The sequence below is a fragment of the Lonchura striata genome, chromosome 1 (assembly GCF_050655825.1).
Source record: "Lonchura striata isolate lonStrDom1 chromosome 1, ASM5065582v1, whole genome shotgun sequence".
Lineage (NCBI taxonomy): Eukaryota > Metazoa > Chordata > Aves > Passeriformes > Estrildidae > Lonchura > Lonchura striata.
Window position 1 is genome coordinate 15,823,758 of NC_140703.1, and position 19,539 is coordinate 15,843,296.

Below are 19,539 nucleotides of genomic sequence, written 5' to 3' on the forward strand. Positions count from 1 at the left end.
ATCAAAGTGAGATACTGAAGTACCAGCACAGCTGTGAGCTAAGATCCTCTGCACCCAGTCTTCTCTTTATTTACTCAGTACAGGGGTATAGCATATGGTATTTTACAAAATAAACCATGAAACATTTACCTAATGCAATTTTAAATAGCAAAAGCCCAAAAATCAGCTGCTGAAAGCTAAGGCAAGAGAGCAAGTGGCACTCCCAGGGCAGTTCCCGCTGTCAGAGTTCAAGTGAAGCGACAGAACTCTGGAGGAGGCAGAGGCTTCCTTTGCCTGACAAGTTGTCTCCTTGCCCTTATACCAGAAAATAAAAATAGTCATATTTCTCAGGAGAAACAAAACATGGCTGTTTTATATCCCCTGTCACCTGTGGGATATGCCAGTCTGAAGGAGGTATTGGATGCTCTTCTGCCTGACACATTAGCTAGCTGGCTGGATGTCTCCTGTTCTGTGGCTCTTGTAGCTCTCTCCTCCTTCACCTGCCCTGCCTTTTACCCCAGATGGGTCAGTGTACCCATGCAGACACTGCTCTAAACCAGGCCTGTGCTCTCAGCTCCTCAGCTGTCCTGCAGAGGCACTTGCAGACACCCCCAAGGCCCAGAGGAGCAAGCAGTGTCCAGCACGTGGAAGGTGGTGCAGATGCACTTACTGCAGTCCAGCTTCTCCCTTGGGGATGCAGATCTCTCAGCAGCTCTTACCATCCCCTGGTTATACCTGAGTTGTTACCAGCAAAATCAAGAGACATGGTCCCTTGCCCTCAGCAGGAGGCCGTGAGATGTGAACTCCTGACAATTCAGACAGTGCCACCAGTAATCCTACTGGCTGGCAGTTTATAATGCTTTGTTCCACATGCCAAAGGAGACCAGACCTCTTCTAAGCAAAAAAAAATTGTCTCTATAGCCACACAGACTTATGCTACTAATAAAGGTTTGTTTTATTTGCCTAAAAGTCACAGAAAACTGAGTTGAAACTGTCCCTGAAGAAGCTGTGTAGCACGATCAGAACAAAAAGGCTTCACAGAATGTTTTCTCACCCACTCTTTGAAACCCCAATGCTGGAGAACCTCTCCCAGAAATCTCTCTCAGTGTTTCATTAAAAACAAAATACTGACCTAACTGCTGCAATTCAAGCCTACAGTTTCTTTTCTAAACACAGTGGAGAAAGGGAAATGAAGAAAAGGAAAAAGTTCTCCCTTTCTCATTTGTGTTTTTCTGACACAGGTCCTTCAAGGTTCTCACACATCCTTTCAATATTTTTTTCTCTGCATTATATGACAAGAATCCTTTCAACTTCTTACAAATATTTAATTACATACAACTAATTTTTGTTCCAGGAGGCCATGTATTTGATGCTGAAGCCAGAGAGCTGTCCTACTGTGTAGCAGGAGATGAAATTGTGTAAAATCCATAGGTCTGTTTTGTCTCAGTAGAGCTTTAGCTTCTTCTTGGTGAAAACCATCCAGAAAGCATGAAGACCACAAGGTGCAGTGAAAACAACTGAACCACAGAAAGACACAGTTTTAGGGCTGAGTGCTCCATATCCTAACATGAAGACACCCATGGAAAAATGGCCACAGGGATGAATGCCCATCACCTTGAGTCTTCTCGTCTCCGTTTGGTGCTGTCTCTAATCTTCTGCAATGAAAGCTGCCTTTTCATAGCTGAGCATGACACAGGGCTGGGCAGGAGGGGCTCCTGGCTGTCAGGAACTTTCTTTTCCCAGTGAATGGTGGAGCAGAGACCAGCATCCCTCCTCCCAGGATGTCTCTCAGGGCCTTTGTCTCGGGAGGTTTGGAGTCCGTGGCTGCGTGCGGGGCCGTGGCTGGGGCCGTGGCTGCTGGGGCTCCTGGGGCTGCGGGGGCAGCGGCCGCTGCTGCACTCGCAGCTGCTTCGGGGTGGGCCTGGATGGAGGCTGAGACAGCTCCCGCATCCCATTCTCACGGTCCATGGGCAGAGTCTGCATCACTCGCTCCTCCTCTGCAACAGCACAAGGACCCCGCAGTCAGACATGCACCAAGGAGTCAAAAAGACACAGAAATGTCCTTGGCCCAAGCAAGAAAAAGCCAAATATTGGTTTTTAACCTGCCACTCTCAGGTGTTCCTGCTGTCCCAGCAAAAATCACCTCTCTCTGCACGTGCCAGGCCAACATGAAAGCTTTTAGCAGCCTGGCAGAGGTCAAGGTAGCTGGAGCACTTGGGTCTGTTGGGGGAACCAGCTTTATCAGGGAGGCCCCAGTAGACATCAATGGACACCCCCAGCCCGAGCTGCTCTGTCCCCTTTTGGAAGCTGTTGAAGGGAAAGAGAGATCTAACCTCAGGAAGCAACACCAAAGCACTCTGCCCTGCCTTTGTCTGTGCTGGGATTTCCAGACTCCTGGCAGCCAGAGATCCCTTTTGCCAGCATTAATTTTCACACACAAAGAAGTAAATTCATACCAACTGACTTCTGATCACTGACTCATCATTTCTGAAATATCACTCAATGTAGGGATTGAGGGATTTACCTCTCGAGACACTGAGTTTGCCTTAAACTCATAGCAAACTCTTTCAGAGAGGTTAGTCACCATAAAATAATCACTAAAATATTCGTTCTCATTTTCTCAGACTCATTTTCTTAATTCCTGTTGAATCCAGGCCCAAGAACTGAGGATATGGTATCACTGCACAGCTGATGCAGTGGTCTGTACCACTCAAAAGAGAACAGCCATAATGTAAAATAATACTCAGGTGGCTTTCTCAAAGCACATATCAGAAAGCGAGCCTGGCAATGCCAGCTGATCTACAAAGAGTCACCATATGCTAAAACCAGGTTATTGCTCATGTCAGGACAGAGAGAATGCTCCTGACCACAGGGCTACTGTCAGTGGGAAGCTCTAATATTTTAGGTTGCTGGATAGCAAAACAAATCCTCTTAAACACTTACCATAAACTTCATTCCTTTTTGTTTTCTTCCTTCTGATACAATAAATAAGACAAATCACAAAGATGACAAAGAAGACTGCACCTCCTGCTATGCCTAAGATGAGATAAAAGTCCATCTTGCCTAGTTAAGGGGAAGAAAGAGAATGTTAGATGGAAAGAAATAACTTGCACAACATCTACTTAGCGTTGTCTATTTTCTTCCATTGACTGTAAAGGCAGACCAGTAGAGACCCCACTCTTTGCCTTTTACTTGAAAACAACAGAAATTTGCTGTTCCTCATTGTTGAGAATTTTAATTGCTCCCTGATTCAAGTTCTGCAGAAAATTGAAAGCAGAGCATTCATGTGTGCCAGCTCACTGTATTTAAATTGCCAGCATTACACCAAGGTGTCTTTTGCTTTTTCTATGCCTGTTTTTCAAGATGAGTGCAAGAGAAGCCCAGACAGATTATACACATATATACTATTATATAGTATACACATATAATTACACTTCCATGAAAAGCTGGCTGAGCTAAAGCCCACCTGAAACGTACCTTGCCTGTAAAGATCAAAATTCAAGGTGATTGGCCTCAAATGCAGGACCAAGTGTTCACAGAGGGCCACAGGGTTAGAAGGAGGTTTGACTGCAAGATGAGGGATTTTTAATCTACTATGGATCTGGCAGAGTCTTGCCACTACACAGAAAATTTGAGAGGTATTTAGTTTGGGTAGGAAGAGTAGTGCTCCATGGTCTTAGGGGGTTTTTGGTGTCTGAGAACTTCTATGTTTGTACCTTCTCCAACTCAATTCACCCTGTGAAAAAAGAGTGTTTCTTAAGGGTGAGAAAAAGTGAAATCAAAATTGTCTAGACGATGGCTGATGTCTGCCCATAGCAGCAGTACAGGCAGAGCTGTGCTTGCCTGGCTCGTGCCCTGGCATGGGCAGCTTCAGCTAGCACTTCTTCATCCAGACAAGGTGTTTGGGATAGTCTGCCCTGTCTTAAACACACCTAATCCAGCAGCACACTTTCATACCTGGTTCCAAAGTCCATGACACATCCTGCTCACCCCTTCCCAATGCTAACATCAATGGGACTGTGCAGTCCATCAAGTCAGGCAGCAGCAAAAAAATACATTGCTTGGCATTTTTGAAATCAGAAGGATTATTCAGGAGGCAACAGCTGCACAGGAGAGCAGTGGCCATCCTGTCCCTCAGCTCTTTGCCCTTCAGACAGAATCAACAGACCTGAGATCACTTCAGTAAAGCCTTTATGCCTTAAGGCTTGCTCCCTCCCTTCTCACACCATAGGCTGTCCTTCAAACTTGGACTTTCCCTAAATTCACTGTGGCAGAAATAGGTAAAAAATGGAAATACTGAGCCAGCTCTTGTAAGCCCCGCCCTGTAACTCTCCACCAGCTCCAGCAGGAATGTAGAGTAAGAGAATGCTTCAAGCAGAGCACATGTGGATATGTGGGACGAACCCAAGTCTGGCAAATTCAAGGACTTTTCGCCAGCACTGCACTGGAATTCTGGACTTTGAGCTGAAAACCACACCCAGTGTCAAACCTGTCCTTTTTTGTGCCCTAACTTGCAAAACCTTTACGTGGGAGGATGACAACTGTGATGACTTTTGGTTCTTTTGCCTGCAGAACCATTTTCATCATGACTCTCCCCATTTAAAATGCAATCTTTTCAGTCCTTTTGCTGCATCTGTGGTTAACTCAATAGGAACACCATGACACATTTGAGCCATGCTTATCTGACTTGTGTAACCCTGAAGAAAAATCCTCCATAACCTCCCTCCTGATTTCTAGGCCAAGCTGAAGAGTCCAAGCAGCTTATTTTTTCCCTTGTGAGAGAACTCATCCACACCCATGGGTAGCAGGCAGCCACCACATAAATAGACATGATTACGGAGAGGAGAAAAACACAACAGCTTTCCCCACAGGAGAAGGGGAGGAGCAAAACCCCTCTCACATCCCACTGCCCTCAGCAGTGGCCCACCCTAGCACATTCTGACAAAAGAGATTTCTTACCTGAGCATTTAATTGCTTTTTCAGTCATTTTTTCACTGACTTGGTTCTTAGCAACGCATCGGAACGTCCCTGAATTCCACCCGTGCCATTCCAGCACTGTTGCATTCTTTTGGATTTTTTTGCCATTGGGTTGAGTCAGTTCTATTGTAAATGCTTCATCCTTTCCCTTCTCTTTTGCTTCATTCTTGGCCTTCTGTTTTGCTTCACACTTGACAGATACACTTTTATTCCTGCATTCAGCGATGAGGACTGGCTGAGGGACAGGTTCTGAAAAAGAAGGGAAGGGACAAGCACATCTGAGAGAGTTTCTCCTCTTGAAAGGTTCTGCTATTAAGCAGAACAGAGAATTAACCCCAAATCACCAGCTAATGAGATCATAGAAGAATGAAGAGGAAATTAGACCTCTACTAAAGAACTAACAAGGCAATAATAAAGAAAATGCAGAGCAGTAGCCTACATAGTTGCCCCAGTAAAGCAGAGCTGAGCACCAGGCAGGTGAGGGGAGGAACCTGAGTCTTCAGGTGGGTGGAAGGAACTCGAAGCCACAGCCCCCTCCACCTCTGGACCCTGTGTTTTGGTGCAAGTGAAGTTGATCCTGCTCCACCTGTGCCCATCAGGGAGAGATTTTCTCTAAAGCAGGAAAAACTATTAAAAGCTCCTTATGATGCACTGTGTGCTACCAACAGCACTCAGCAGGCACGACAGCACAGCATGGAAGGCCATCAACCCAGAATGGAGAGCACAAAACAGACACTTCAGTTCTCAATGAGGTTATGACAGAAAAAAATTATTTCTGTCTCTTCTTATGCCCTGAAAATAACTTGCTCCCTTTTGGTTCCAGTTTCTCTATCACTGGTGGCACTGAGAGAGGCAGAAAATCCTTCATGGTTTTCCTCAAGTAAGGGCAACTGGTAGGGACAGCAAATTAATTATTTCTACTTCTAAGACCAGATAAACAAAAACATGCCAGTGCCACTCTAGTTACAGGCTGAGTAAATTATGGAGCTCATAAATTCTAAAGCAAATGAGGACTGCTCATAGCACACGCAGTCAAGGCTCACACCACCACTACCACAGCCACCCTTTCCTTGGTAAGCCCACTCCTCCTCTGTGGGTCTCAGATTCAGTCAAAGAGAGAAACAGGAGTTTCTCGCCAGGCAAAAGCCTGGGAAAGAGCTGGAGAAGAATGTAAATAATTCTTTATCTCTCTTGTTGCTCACATTGTTTATAGTTAAGTTCTATCACTGTACATCAAGCACTTTGCACCAATAGTGTGGGTGATTTGCACTTCAGGACCAATGGAGTTGGTCCTCACAAAGCTCTGTATAAAGAGCAGTGTATTTTAAATAAACCGGAGTCTTTACTCTCACAACCTTCTGAGTCAGAGTCTCTTCATTCCCATCTTGCCTCAATAGTGACACCCCTCTGCAAACTGGAACCTTTTATTCAGGGAAACATTCCAGTGGGAAACACTGGAGTCCAGGTGCTGGAGTTGTGTGAGGATATCATTGGGACAATTTTATTTTTTTAAAACAACTGTTTGTCCAGCCCTAGTAACAAAGGGCCAGTCTGGCTGACAAATTACTATAGGATACAAGAATTACTACAGGACTTCCAAAACCATGTGTCAGAGGTAACACACTCTGCTGCACAGCAGAGGAAATGATGCAGCACACAGCTGCATCATTGCAGCTTGACCTGAAATGAGGACACCCCAATGACAGTAGAGTGGCTTCAGACATGAGCAAGAAGCATCAGGCCCTGATGACTTCCTGAATCTGTTTACAGTAATAGCTCCCAAAGCAGTGAGACACCCTCACTGCTCAGCAGCTGTTAGACACGGGGCCTCCCATTGCACAGAAACCCTGCTAAAACCATTCCAGCTGTCATTGCTGCCTCAATAAGGCATCATTTCTGTAATCCCAGCTGGTGCCACAAACTCAAGATGTTGGCAAAGGTGTGCATGGTGACTGAAGAAGGACAGAACAAAGCTATCTATCCCTTTATTGTGGGAAAAAAACCAAGCTGTCCTACAGCTTAGAGGCCTGGAGATGCCATAGCAGTTATTAAGGAGCAGAATAGCCAGCTCCATCATCCCTACTCACCCCAAAACCTTTGGGCTGCTACTGCTCTGATCTTTTAGGGCAAGATACAGCACAGGAATGGAGACTGCCCTCATACTTTGAGCCCAAGCAGCTGAAATCCCCAGGTGTGTGCTTAACTGTGCTTCAAAGAGCACAGTCTTCATATTTGTTGTGTTGTGCTATGCAAGGATAGGGTGCAGGAGTCTTCTTCCACTGCAAATTCAGCTCCTATTGTGGTTTATCTCAGGGGAGGTGACTGCTGGATATTTTGTATGTTAGAGCAAAAATGGAGTGGGTTTCCATTGCCTGAATGAAGGCATTTAGTGCCATCTGGACTCCTGAGCTCTCCTCAAGGGGCTGGCAACACAAGTTGCTCAGCTTGCTGGACCAGCAGCCAGAGAACAAAAGTCATAACTCAGTACCCATAAAATGACACCAGAAATACCTGCAACCCACAGTGCATCAGCCACAGCTGTACCCCATAGGCTGCTGTGGTCCTAACAGAGGTTTCTGGAAGCAGGATGCTGCTGGGGGCCCAGTCCCCTCTCAGGGTCCCACCCCAGCTTAGGGTCTTAGCACTGTTTGTGGTGCTGCAGTAGGACTGACCACCCCCACCCTGCTGTCAGTGTGAACCTGTTCCCAGCTGCTTTCTTGGGCACAGCTGGAAACCTGTTGGCTGACAAACAGGGGAGCCATAAAGAAGCCAGGGATTTGAGGCCATCAATCAGAGCAAGAGAAGGGAGAAGAGAGGCAGGCTGCTGTCAGAGGCAGGAAGAAAAAGGTATGTCCTACAGAAGTCACCCCTTCCTCATCAGAAAGGAGGGCTGTGGGAGAGAGCAGACAATAGCAAGTCCTGTTCAGCAGTCATGGGCATGGTATTGGAAAAGCAAAAACTCACCCTGAACAAAGAATATGACATTTTCTTCCGCCTTCAGTTTTCCATCCTTCTGATAAACCATCACCGTGTAGTTTCCACTGTCCGCTTTCTCCACACGCTGGATTTGCAGAGTCCCATTCCGGAGTATGGCACACCTGCACTGCTCCTTGTTCACAAAGTGCTTAGTTTTGTTATCTTTGATCTGAACCAGCCTTTGTCCCCCTCTAGTCCATGTTGCCTCATAGATGTTCCCAGGAGCAGTGATGCTGAGAAGAGCTGTCTCATTCACTGCCTTGTAAATCCAGCTGGTGCTGATGCCTGTCGAGGGAAGCACAGCCAGCCCCTCAGTTGTCTCCAGCAGCCACCCAAAAGGCTGTCATTTGCTATGCCACCCTTTCCTGAGCTGCCTAAGCCCCTCTGCTTCACTGATGCCATCTTCTTCCCCTACTCCAAAATATTTCTTGATTGTTCTTTAGATAAATGCCAGCATCCAATTTAATTCTGAGAGGCAAGAAAGCTAAGAGCCCAGCTTTCAAAAGCTGAATTTATACCTTGGCTGACTTACTTGGAGTGACTCTGGATGCCAAGATTCATGGCCTCCCATTCAGTTTAACATGAACTTAGCCCTTCCTGAAAAGAAGGTCCCTTCTGTGTTTTGCACATGGCACAGGCTGGCACCCAGAGAGCCCATCACTGCAAGCATTACTGCAGACAGCAAAAATAGTCACAGCCCTGAACAGCAGAATCATTTCAGCCACCCCAGTGACAGCAATGATGATAATAGTGGTAGCCCATTTCAAGCTGTGAGTGTAAGGCGTTGAACTGGAGGCACACCCACAGCAATGCCCCCCCTGCCTCCTATCCCAGTTACTCTGCCCCACTGGAATGTATCCACTTGATTTTTCTAGCATGGGATCCTGATGGGGCAGGTAAGGCAGGAAGACACAGCCACCAGCATCCTGTCAACTGAGGGGCTGCAGGAGTCATTACAAGAAAAGCTACTGCCAAAACAAACCTCAAAAATCTTCTCTTCCTTTGATTCCAGGTCCCTTCTCCAGAACAGAGAAGAATAGGAGCTTCCCAAAGGGAGTGTCAGGACTGAGAAGCACCTGAGCATGGGGCTGCCAAAGGGGATATTCACTAAACATCCTCTGTATTTCCAGTAGTGGGAGGATGAACTCCTGGAGCAGTGCCCGGGTGCTCTGCCTGCTCCAGGCTGCTTCAGCCACCGTCTCTGCAGGCCCCATTTCTGGTGAGCCAGGACTTGGGAAACTTTGCTGGGAGGTCATTTCAAGTAAGGAACTGTCCCCAGCCCCGTGGCAGGTGGACAAACCTGCAGGAGGAGGGTGAAATCTGTGTGCAATTGTCAAGTGGGATAAGCTCACCCAGAGCCACAGCTTATTTAGTTTGTCATTTTATCGTGTTCATTCCTCCTCAATTTACAGGGTGAAGCCAATCAGCAGGAGGAGATTTCCCTTCCCATCAACAGAGCTGATTCTGCCCTAATTTTATGTATTTTAAGTACTTTTTTCCCCACAGAGAGAATAAACCTGTGTTTATGCATATTTTTATTACAGTCCTTCACTCCTTGTATCTAGGATAATGATAAATGGCACCACAGAGGGGAAACTGAAACCCAGTGGCTATTTCATTAAACTAACAATATTAGAGATAATCAGAGAACTAAAATAGCATGCCTCTGAACAAGAACATTAATGCTGTAGTGCTTCTGGCAATTCACCATCTCTAAAGAGAGGTTGTTCTTTCAGCATTGCCTTTCTTGCAAGGTATTTGATATATCTAATGAAATGTCCTGAAATAAAGCTATCAGCTAAACAGCCTTAGAAGCAGCTATGCCCCACACAGATGACACTACATGTTATACCCAGATATTTGAATTCTGATACTTGCTTCTGCTCAGTCATGAACAAGTATTTAGAGATAGTAATAGGATTTCTTTGCATAACAGACACTACTTAGATTTTCTCTCTGGAAGTTAAGAAAGAAAGTAATCTGAGTTTTCAAGGATAATTCAATGACATCTCTGTGGACCAGAGGCATCTCTAGATATTGATCTGATCTCCACAGTCTTTCTAGTGGAAAGCTGAGTATCCCACACGTATGATACTAAAAATCTGTTTAGCTAATGAAACAACACATCTGATAAAAATGCCAACTAAAATGTGCTCCAAGGGGCAGAAAGGCTTTAACTGAGAGACTACAGCTCACTCACAGTCACAAGAAAGAGTTAAAAGAAAAAGCTCCCATAGTAATTTTAGAGAAGGAAGTTTCTGAAACAATTTTCCATTCAAGGAAATAATCCTTATTTCTGCTAGAGAAGATGTTTTATAGATTGTGTACATAAAAAGAAGAAATCCTTATTTATCTATTAATTTTGTTCTGAAGGAAAAGCATAGCATTAAACAGTCATACATGCAAACTTAGTGGAATGAAACCGAGGGGAAAAAAATTATGCAGGCTTGTATTGTCTCCATCTCTTAAAACCTTCTCTAATCTATGAGTTAACACCTTAATTAAGTTTTTAGATTAATATTTTAAAAAATAATGAGAACAATAATATGCAAAATATAAAAAATATATGTAGTTGCTTGCTGTTTTCACATCTTAAACTCCAGCTCCACTGAGGACACTGAAATATATCACTCTTTTAATATTTATGGAAGAATATAAATTGTACTTTCAAAAGATTTGCACATCTTTGATAAGAAAAGGAAATTATATGCGATAATGCACAGTGAACTGGATCTCTAATGTAGTACAAGCTGCCTCAAGGGCAGAAAGCAAACTGTATGCTGACATTTCTCATTACACATGTGTCAAATTAAGGCTCATTAACTTAAAACCAAAACTCTTTACAGCTTATTATTATAACTGGAATAGGAAACTCAGGTCCTGCCCTCCCCCTGGCTGAAAATTAAATCAAATAATAATAGCAATAACCCAGATGTCTTCACTCATTGGAAAAGTGGAACAAGTTTCTTATCAGTAGCAGCCCACCAAGTTGTAAATGCTTTAAAATACAATTTTAACATCAGCCCAAAAGAGAAAAAAAAAAAAAACTGTAAGAAAAACTCACATTTTACAGTGGGAAATAAAAGCAGCAAGCACTTGACTAGGAAAATCCTCCTAAAGTTCATTTTCAGGGTCAAAAAACATCCAGTGTTGCCTTGTCTAGTGATAGCTCCTGGCAGGTGAGAAGGTTTTCTGCTGTGAGCAAGCAGTGATGGGACATGTCGGCACAGCCTTTGTGCCCTCCTCCTCTCCTCCAGCACTTCTCATTTCTAGCAGAGGCGGAAATAAGCCCCAACAGAGTGTTTTGTCTGCATGGAGGCAACATGGAGACACAAAGAAAATGGGCACTAAAATGCAGGAATGCCCTGGAGGTTTGTCCACCCAGCTGGAGGGACAGATAGGGCCCTTGTCCTCCTCAATGCTCACCTGAAGAGCTCAGTTCCAGCACCCACATGCCACCATCCTGGTGGGAGGGATGCAGTTTTTGGGTGGGGGAGTGATAGGAATCCTAATTCTCCCCCACAGCCTCAGCAGCAGCAAGGGGAGAGCAAGCCCAGGAGCCCCAGAGAGGAGCAGGTGGCTGTTGGACAACACTTGAAAAGGAGACACACTTCCCTTGGAAACCATCAGGATCAGCTTGGCATCAACATCTGGTGTATGAGGGGCTGGCCAGAGGCACAAAGGCTTCCTGCAGGCAGGGCCAGCCACTCCAGCAAGCTGTGAGAGGGTTGAGCATGGAAGGGGGTGAGAATGCTGCCTTGATCGAGCCACAAACCAGCTCCGAAGCTGGCTGATGTGGGAAAGACAGCAAGGAAAGAAGCTGTGAGGAGCTAGGTCCAAAATCATGTGAGAAGCTAATAAAGTCCTTATTCCCGATTCCAATACAAAACAGATGGAGTGGTGAGGATTTTGAGTCTTACCCTCATCAGCATAATTCCTCTGCTTCAGCAGCCACTGAAATCTTCCAGCTTTTTGTCATGGATGTAGGCCAAGAAAGAAGACAAAAGAAAATCTGTGGCACTAGAACTGTACAATAGTAGATAAATCTTGTTCGTTCATGTCATTCCTTTTCCTTGAGGTTAAAGGAAGATCTTGTAAGACATCTCCCCTTCTCCAGCTTAATAATTTTTTACTGGTATTAATGAGGTTAAAAAAAAAAAAACACTCCCTGCAGGAAAACCTAGTTTTTCTTCCTTTTTTCTGCTACTGTTTCCTTCCAAAGAACACACAAAGGAGGCATACACAAAAGGAGAGAGGAAGCAACAGCAGCAAGATCACATTTCTGTGCCCGACCTCCACCCTCTGTGGCAAGAAACAAGCTGAGGGCAAGGACTGCCACATTTGGGTATCTCCTCAGCCAAGCAAGCTGTGTTAAACTCTTGGACACATCTGCTTCCAGCCCCAGCACCCAAAAAAATTGGGGCAAAGGCAGCACCCCGGTTTCTCCTCAGTTTTTTGGAGGCTTTTTTGCTGGATCCATCAAGCAGAGCAGAGGGAGGCCCAGCATGGTGAAACCACTGTCCATGCTCTGCTCAACTTTGTCTCCATTCTTTTTCAGGGAAACATCTCTCAAAGCCACCTCCTTCTTCCAGGGTACCCCTGCACATTGTCTGTTTGTTGGCATGTTCACACTGCCAGCACCCTGGGGTGGGAATTGTCATGGAAAAAATGAAATACAAATGGAAAGATGTGTGCTTGTGTGAATGTGAGAGAGAGAAGACAGGCAAAGCTTCTTAGTGGTAGAGCCAGGTGTAAAAGTGAAGACCACTGCCTCCAGTTAATCAGTTTGGCATTGCCCACATGCCACACACAATCTCCTAAACTCACAGCTGAAATGGGTCACACCAAAGGCCCCTATAGTCCAGCAAACCAGCTCACCAAACATCCTGGTTGCTGTTGGAGCAACAGGTAGGCAGGAGCAAGAACCCATTCATAAAGGATATAAACTGTCTGTTCAAAAATGACCTTACTGTGAGCAGTGAAGAAGCACTTGAGAGGAAAGCTGAGGGCTCAATGACTGATGTCCTATGGTAACTGGACACCACAGAAGTGACACCAGGCCTTGGTATTCCTGAGTACTTGGTGCACATGCACAAAATCCACTTGCAAGATTTTGAGTAACAAAAGCCACAAGCACAGCCAAACCTGCATCACTTACCTGCAGCAAGAATTCCCCATGAGATCCTGGAATGGCTTGTCCCAAAAGCAGCCCCTTTTTTAAGCAGCCTCTGAAACCTCTTGCACCATCAGACCTAGCTGGAGAAAGACAAAGCAGCCCATGTCTCTAAGCTCAGTCTTCCTGCCCGATGACAAGTGGGGAAATGTCAATATTCTAGCAGCTTTAGCCTTCCCTCTTGAAAAGCAAAGCAACATCTTGCTGCAGTCCTGACTGGGCTTTGATCCCCATTTTAGAAGAAGGATTTTTTTGGATGTTACTTTTGGAAGAAAGCACTCTATGTTGTTGCACTGATGTCTCTGTTTTCCCTTCAAGGAGAGCCCCAGAGAGGGCACTGAGGAGAAAGTGCCTGAAGGTGTCTCTGGAAAGAACAGCAGCTCTGGGCTGCAGGCACAGAGGAAATCTAGAAGCCAGCATGTACCTTCAGAGATGTGGCATGGCATAAACATCCTGAGAACAGCTACAGCAGAGAGCACTGCCAGAGCAGCCCCTGCACCAGCCAGAAATGCTCTCCCAGGTGGAGGGAGTGGCACAGAGGGAGCTGTGGCTGGAGCTCTGTGTGGCCACAGCCAGACACTGGCCCAAGCTGTGCTGGGCAGGACAAGGTGAGCTGTAGATAGCAGTGCTCTCACATGCTTCTCCTCGCTGCAGACACCCTCTCTATTCACACAGGAAGTAACACCACTGGATTAAACAAAGTCAGCTAGAAAACCCGGGCAGTGATAGAAAAGCAGATGTGTACCAGCACAGTGCTGCTAGGCCTGGTTCAGTTAGGCCTGTCCTTAGCATCAAGCTGAGGATGCTGGAGCCCTGTTCAGCCCATTGCATTGCTACACATCCCCATCTTCTGACACACAGGAGAGCAGAGGACCAAGCACAGCCACAACAATGGGCTGTGTCTTTGCACATCCTCGCTCTCTCTCTCTCTGCGGCATTGTTTCCACTGCAGAAGCCACAGCGCGCTGCACTCATACATTTGCTTTTGTGGCTTGCTCTTTCCTTTACACTTCTGCTCTTTGTAAGACAGCACACAGTTTCCTCACGGGGAATGTAAGTATCATACTCACATTTCCTTGTGGAGGTGACAGAGTCCCCCCACATCTGAAGGCAACACCTCAAGAGATAATATGCAGCTGTTCCCAGCTCCAAGTTCTCAGCTTAGTGATGAGCCAATAAACATGTATGCCTGAGGCTTATTAAAAAAAAAAAAATTATAAAAAATATAATTATTTGATCTACTAGAAAATGAAGACTACAAAAAGTAGATTTGTAGCCCATCTGATAGTTTGTACCATCTTCTCTTGTATGAAACTTTGGTTATAGTAAGTGGTACTTGCATGTGAGTCAGACACCCTGCACTGAGCCTCACCGGACTTTCACACCTCTAAATCTCTCACCAGGCCTTTGATGAGGCACAATGTGTGAGGAGAAGAGTAAATGTGATTTTAATTGGAGTGTCAGATAGGTAATATGTGGAGGGGAAGCTTTGGGGAAGGGTAACTTTATTCTTGGGAGCTCTCCTGATCTTGCATTCTGGCCTGCATGACTGGGCTCCATCTGGGTTGCCCTGGATGGCAGCTAAGGGCTTCCTTTACATGCCCCTTTACTGTAGCTTTTTACAATGCAGAAGGAATTTTGGGCAGTGGCTGGAGCAAGGAAGAAGCAAAGTGAGCCCTAGCAAGGGGTATTGCCCTGCACTCTGAAATGCCAGGGAACTGCTGGCTCCCATGTAGAGTTTCAGCCACTTGGCTGATGAAGGACACATCCTGCCTCCTCTTCCCTTCTGCCTTGCACAGGGCCAAGAAAGAAAAAACTCCAGCTTGAATCAAGTGATGGAAATATGAAGATCAATAACTCAAAATAGAGCTTTAGCCAAGGATTTGGCAGGGATGCTGACTCAGTGTCTCAGAGCTGAGAGCTCCTAGTTGCCTGACACGATGAAAATCTTCCAGAAATAGTGACACACACACAGAAAATACTGATACTGAAAAAGTTGTCTGCACAAATTTTTTCATCCTTCTCTCAAGAAAAGTAAATTAACATTTTCAAACTATGATCATGAAGAATTGTCCTCACCTGATTATTTGAAGAGACATGATTCCCCTGCAATGTCCATAATGCCACATAGAATATTCTGAGGTGGAAGGGATCCACAAAGATTACCAAGTTTCTGTCCCTGAATAGGACAGCCCCAAGAATCACACCCTGAGCCTAAAAGCATTGTCCAAACAATTCTTCAGCTCAGACAGACTTGGAGTTATGACCACTTCCCTGCTGAGCCCATCCCAGAGCCCCAAAAGCCCCGAGGAGAAGGGCCTTTTCCTGATATCTAACCTAAACCCCCCCACCCCAACACAGCTTCATGCTGTTAAACCTTTAGCCCCAGGTGTTCTCTCTCAGCCACATTTTCTTATTTTTCAGCTGTAAGCATGTGTCAACAGCCAAACCTCACAAAAAATACCCTTTATTTCTGGTCTGAAGGAACATAACCCCCTTAGACCAAGCAGTCTGTGGATCACAGCAATGACTGAGGCTAGGGCAGATGGCAGCATCCCATCAGTTATTCTTGCAGATGGTGCATTTCAGTCTTGCTGATGATTTCCATCATCTATAATGGCCTTAGATTTAGGACCTAACTTTCAGCATCTTGTTCTAGTAAATTCAGTGACATTACTAAAGCTGCAAAAGGTGTTGGCTTGCTGGCATGCTGCAATCAATCTGTCTTATACCAGAAGCAGGATAAATGGCCATAAAAGCCTCTTCTAGTCTTGGCAGTGGTAAATACACAAAGACCTGTATTAACTACAATGTGCCCCTTCATCATGAGAGAGTGGATGGACTAGCTACCCAAGAAGGATAATAGAAGAACAGCTGCTCCTAAAAATATATCCAGGAAAGATAAGTTGTTGCTACCACCTAAGTAATCTTTTGGACAAGATCTGACACTCCCCAGAAACCATCAGCTTAATAAATGCTTGTATACCTGATGTTTTGCACAGTATTTTGTTCTACTACAGTACTATAAATTCAGAGAGGAGTGAGGGACTGTTGGAAATGGGCAGGTGGGAGGTTGAGAAGTGATGCAGGAGACAAGCACAAACAACTGGATAATACATTTCAGTACTAAGTGCATTTATTCCTAGGAGTTGCCTTTATATAGTTCCCACAAAGGAAAGTCTTCCCTGCAAAAGCAAGACATTGTTGGCATTTCTCCTACTGGTGCAGCCCCTGAGGGGCATGTATGTGGGCATAAAATGTCCTTCCTCCTAGAAGACCTTGCATAAGCCTCTTGAAACATCACTCTGGATTCTAAAAGTGTCTGTAGTTTATTTATTAGACAGTGGACCTGTGAAAGCAAAACAAAAGGCCCACAATGTGGCCTTATGCATACATATAAGGAGGTTTGGCTCTTATTGTTGGGAAATTAATATGCAAATGTCTCAGAAACATCTGGATGACCTGTTAGTACAGTCTTGCTGCTGCTACCTGAAGCAAGAAAAGTGCCCTGGTGTCTTACACACCACTTACACAGATGCCCTTTGCACCATCTAGACCTGGAGCCATTAGATGCAGTGAAAATTCGAGTCCTTTCCTGCTCAGAGCCGATCCTGATATCAGTTCCGTTTCCCCTGCTTCTTCTCTCATCATGCAAGTTTCCTGTGTCCTGTGAACCTGGTTTTGGCCTCTCTGAGGTTTGTTCCTACATTTAAATGCATCACCTCACCTAGTCCTGCCAGGTAGCAACATCAGTGTGCAGGGAAAACAGAGTGGCAGGATGGGCTCAGCTCCGGGGCCAACACCCCACATCTGCAGCAGGAGCCACACCAGTGTTGGCAAAGAGCTTTTTCCACAGCAAAGGAAAGCACAGGCACAAAGATGCCCATCTTTCTAAACATTTACGTCCCAGAGCTGCTGTTGTCTGCCAGGAAGAGTAACAGCTAAGTGCTAAGTCATTACATTTCTGAGAATTTCTGCTTTTTAAGATCTCAGTAAGGCACATGCAGGATGTTCTGTGAGATGTAGATGAGCACCTGTTCTGTGTGCTACACTGGTGGCAACTTGTGGCTTTTCACAGTATTTCTGCCAGGGCAGTACTTGCAGCCCTTCTGTTGCACTCCTGACAATGAGATGGTGTCACCATTCTTTTCAGCCATCCCTTTACATTTCCATCATGGGAGAGCAGCCTTTTTGTTATTTAATGTGCCTCATGTTCTCTACATACACAGCTTTCAGCAGTTCAGTAAAAATTTGCTGAACTTCAGCAGGCACTTCGCAGAGCAGGAAGTTTACTGTACAGCCTCAATGGAAAGCTACTATGCATGCCTTGTGCCCTCACAGATAGGATGCACTGGGTTAGAACCACAGCTGCCATGGTTATTTGTGTTATATTGATATTCCTTTAAGCTCTTTAGCATCAGTAATTCAGTATAAAAACAGGCATCTACTTTCCTCATATGCTGAGACTGTTTAACCATTGGGACTTTTTAAGATAGATGAGATAAAATTCACAGCAGTGTTGACTCCTTCTGATTTTCTCTCCAGCAAAGAAAGGACTTTTCATCTGCATCTGGTTCTCCAGAGAAAGCTATAAACAGCTTTGTATTGGCCAAATAACAAAGATTTAAACACTCAACAAAAGGCAGGGAAACAAAACTCCTTATCAGACACCAAGTCATCTGAAGAAAAAAAGTCCCAAACTCTCAGTAGCTGGGCAGAAATGTGTACAAAGAGAAGCTGAAGTTGCACAGCTTTCCCCATGACTTCCTATGGCAGCAAGAGGAATCCTGGCACAGGAAGGAAAGAGAGCTGGCACATTCTCACCTGTATCAAGATACTGAAAAGGCTGACTGGAGTCCTGCCTTTCCATCACCCTTCTCCCACCTCACCTAGCAAAACCCATTCCAGAAAGTGTCATCAAGATAAAAATGCTGGAAAGGGTTTGCTAGAATGAGGAGGCGGTTATGAAGAAAGGTTATTTCCTGTTTACTGCTCTCAGATTTGGGTTTACTCCCCTTCTTGGGTTTATCAAAATTAGCACAGCACATTCTTTGTAAATGGCTCAGGAGAAAAACAGAGAGGAGTCCCTGCAGGCCCAGGCAAAACATCACCTGAGGGGCTCAGTGGGGCTGTGATCTACCACCAGCAGAGGAGTGCATCTGTCTGGGGAACACCATCCATGATAAATGCCAGGCAGAGCAGGTGTGAGGAGAAAGCAACAGCAGCTGCAGCTTTCTGGAGAAAAATATTTTATACTGCCTGAAGAGTTTGCAGGATGATAATAGGTCAGACCTTGCCTGAGACCCCTGCAACCTCCCCACCTATTTAAGGGAAGAAAAAGCATCTCTGTCTAGCATTACTCACCAGCACTTCTGTACCCTCAGTGATTAAGCCTGTGCCCTTTCTTCCCTCTGGATCCTGCACAGCAGTCACTGAATCTGTGTCATCACCCCCTTCCTCTCTCTGTCCTGTCATGGTTCATCCTGACACAGCAAAGACAGCAGCACCAGAGGCTGTCCCACCCAGCAGTGTTCCTGCTCCAGGCTCAGACTGTCCCACCCAGCAGTGTTCCTGCTCCAGGCTCAGACTGTCCCACCCAGCAGTGTTCCTGCTCCAGGCTCCGTGTGCCCCCTCGGGAAAGCCTCCACCAGCTTCTCCAGTTGGCTCCAGGTGAATTGAGCTGATATTCACACAGCTTCTTGAACGAGTCGCCTGACACATCTCTGAATCCCACCCCTGCTGTCCCAAATTCTCTTGCCTTTGGTTTGCTGGTTGATTCAGAGGAGAAAGCTGATGCCTATTGCTCTGCTCTTAGTGCTCTTTGCTTCAAGTCATGCTGTCAATGGCACTACTGCAATTCTCTTCACGCAGACAAAAACACCATCACAAGTTCTTTTTCTTTTTTTTTTTCTTTTGTTTGTTTGAAGACACCTTTTTGCATGACTATTCAGTATCAAAAAAAAAAAAAAAAAAAGCTTTTAAAACTGCTTCACTCCTTAGTTTAGGGAAAATATGTTTTACCCGCAAAGAGGAAGCTGTATAAACCAAAGATGAGACAGCAGTGCTGGCTGGAGGATAGGCACCCAACTGTATTTCTTTATTCCATTTGCATATGATATGGGAGTAGACAGTCATTCTCTCCAACACACTGCATTTGCAATTCCAAAAGATTTGCTGAAAACTACCTCCAAGTAATTCTTGGCCTGTAATGCATCTAGCTTCTGTAGTGTTAGATAATACTAAAACTATCAGTAGCCATCATCAGTTTTAAAAACTCTGCACAGAATTTCCAATAGTAGCTGTATTTATATTAGCTATAAAGCACGCACTTTAGACTAAAGCCTCATCCAGTATTTTATCATGGATATTGGCTAAGTGTGACACGGAAAATGCTAACCAGAAAAATAGATCAATTTAAAAATAAGCTGACATTG

General features: G+C 45.2%; 1 protein-coding gene across 1 annotated transcript; it reads right to left on the reverse strand.

The window, feature by feature from the left end:
* Positions 1–910: 910 nt before the first annotated feature.
* On the reverse strand, positions 911–11,616 carry CD2 (CD2 molecule). The gene is made up of 5 exons (XM_031505861.3): positions 10,997–11,616; positions 7,921–8,217; positions 4,939–5,205; positions 2,923–3,042; positions 911–1,976 (listed from the first exon to the last, which is right to left on the reverse strand). Exons 1-5 carry the CDS (start codon positions 11,055–11,057, stop codon positions 1,768–1,770), a joined length of 954 nt encoding a protein of 317 aa, XP_031361721.3. The 5' UTR covers positions 11,058–11,616; the 3' UTR covers positions 911–1,767.
* Positions 11,617–19,539: the final 7,923 nt, after the last annotated feature.

What these genes read in the sequence shown, in the direction of transcription:
- CD2 (XM_031505861.3), bottom strand. Translation starts at nt 11,057, where the DNA reads ATGAACTTTAGGAGGATTTTCCTAGTCAAGTGCTTGCTGCTTTTATTT. An exon ending in TTTATTTCCCACTGTAAAAT is followed by an intron (nt 8,218 to 10,996) that starts GTGAGTTTTTCT and finishes TTCCCTCGACAG; the next exon opens with GCATCAGCACCAGCTGGATT. An exon ending in AAAAAGGAATGAAGTTTATG is followed by an intron (nt 1,977 to 2,922) that starts GTAAGTGTTTAA and finishes GTGCTGTTGCAG; the next exon opens with AGGAGGAGCGAGTGATGCAG.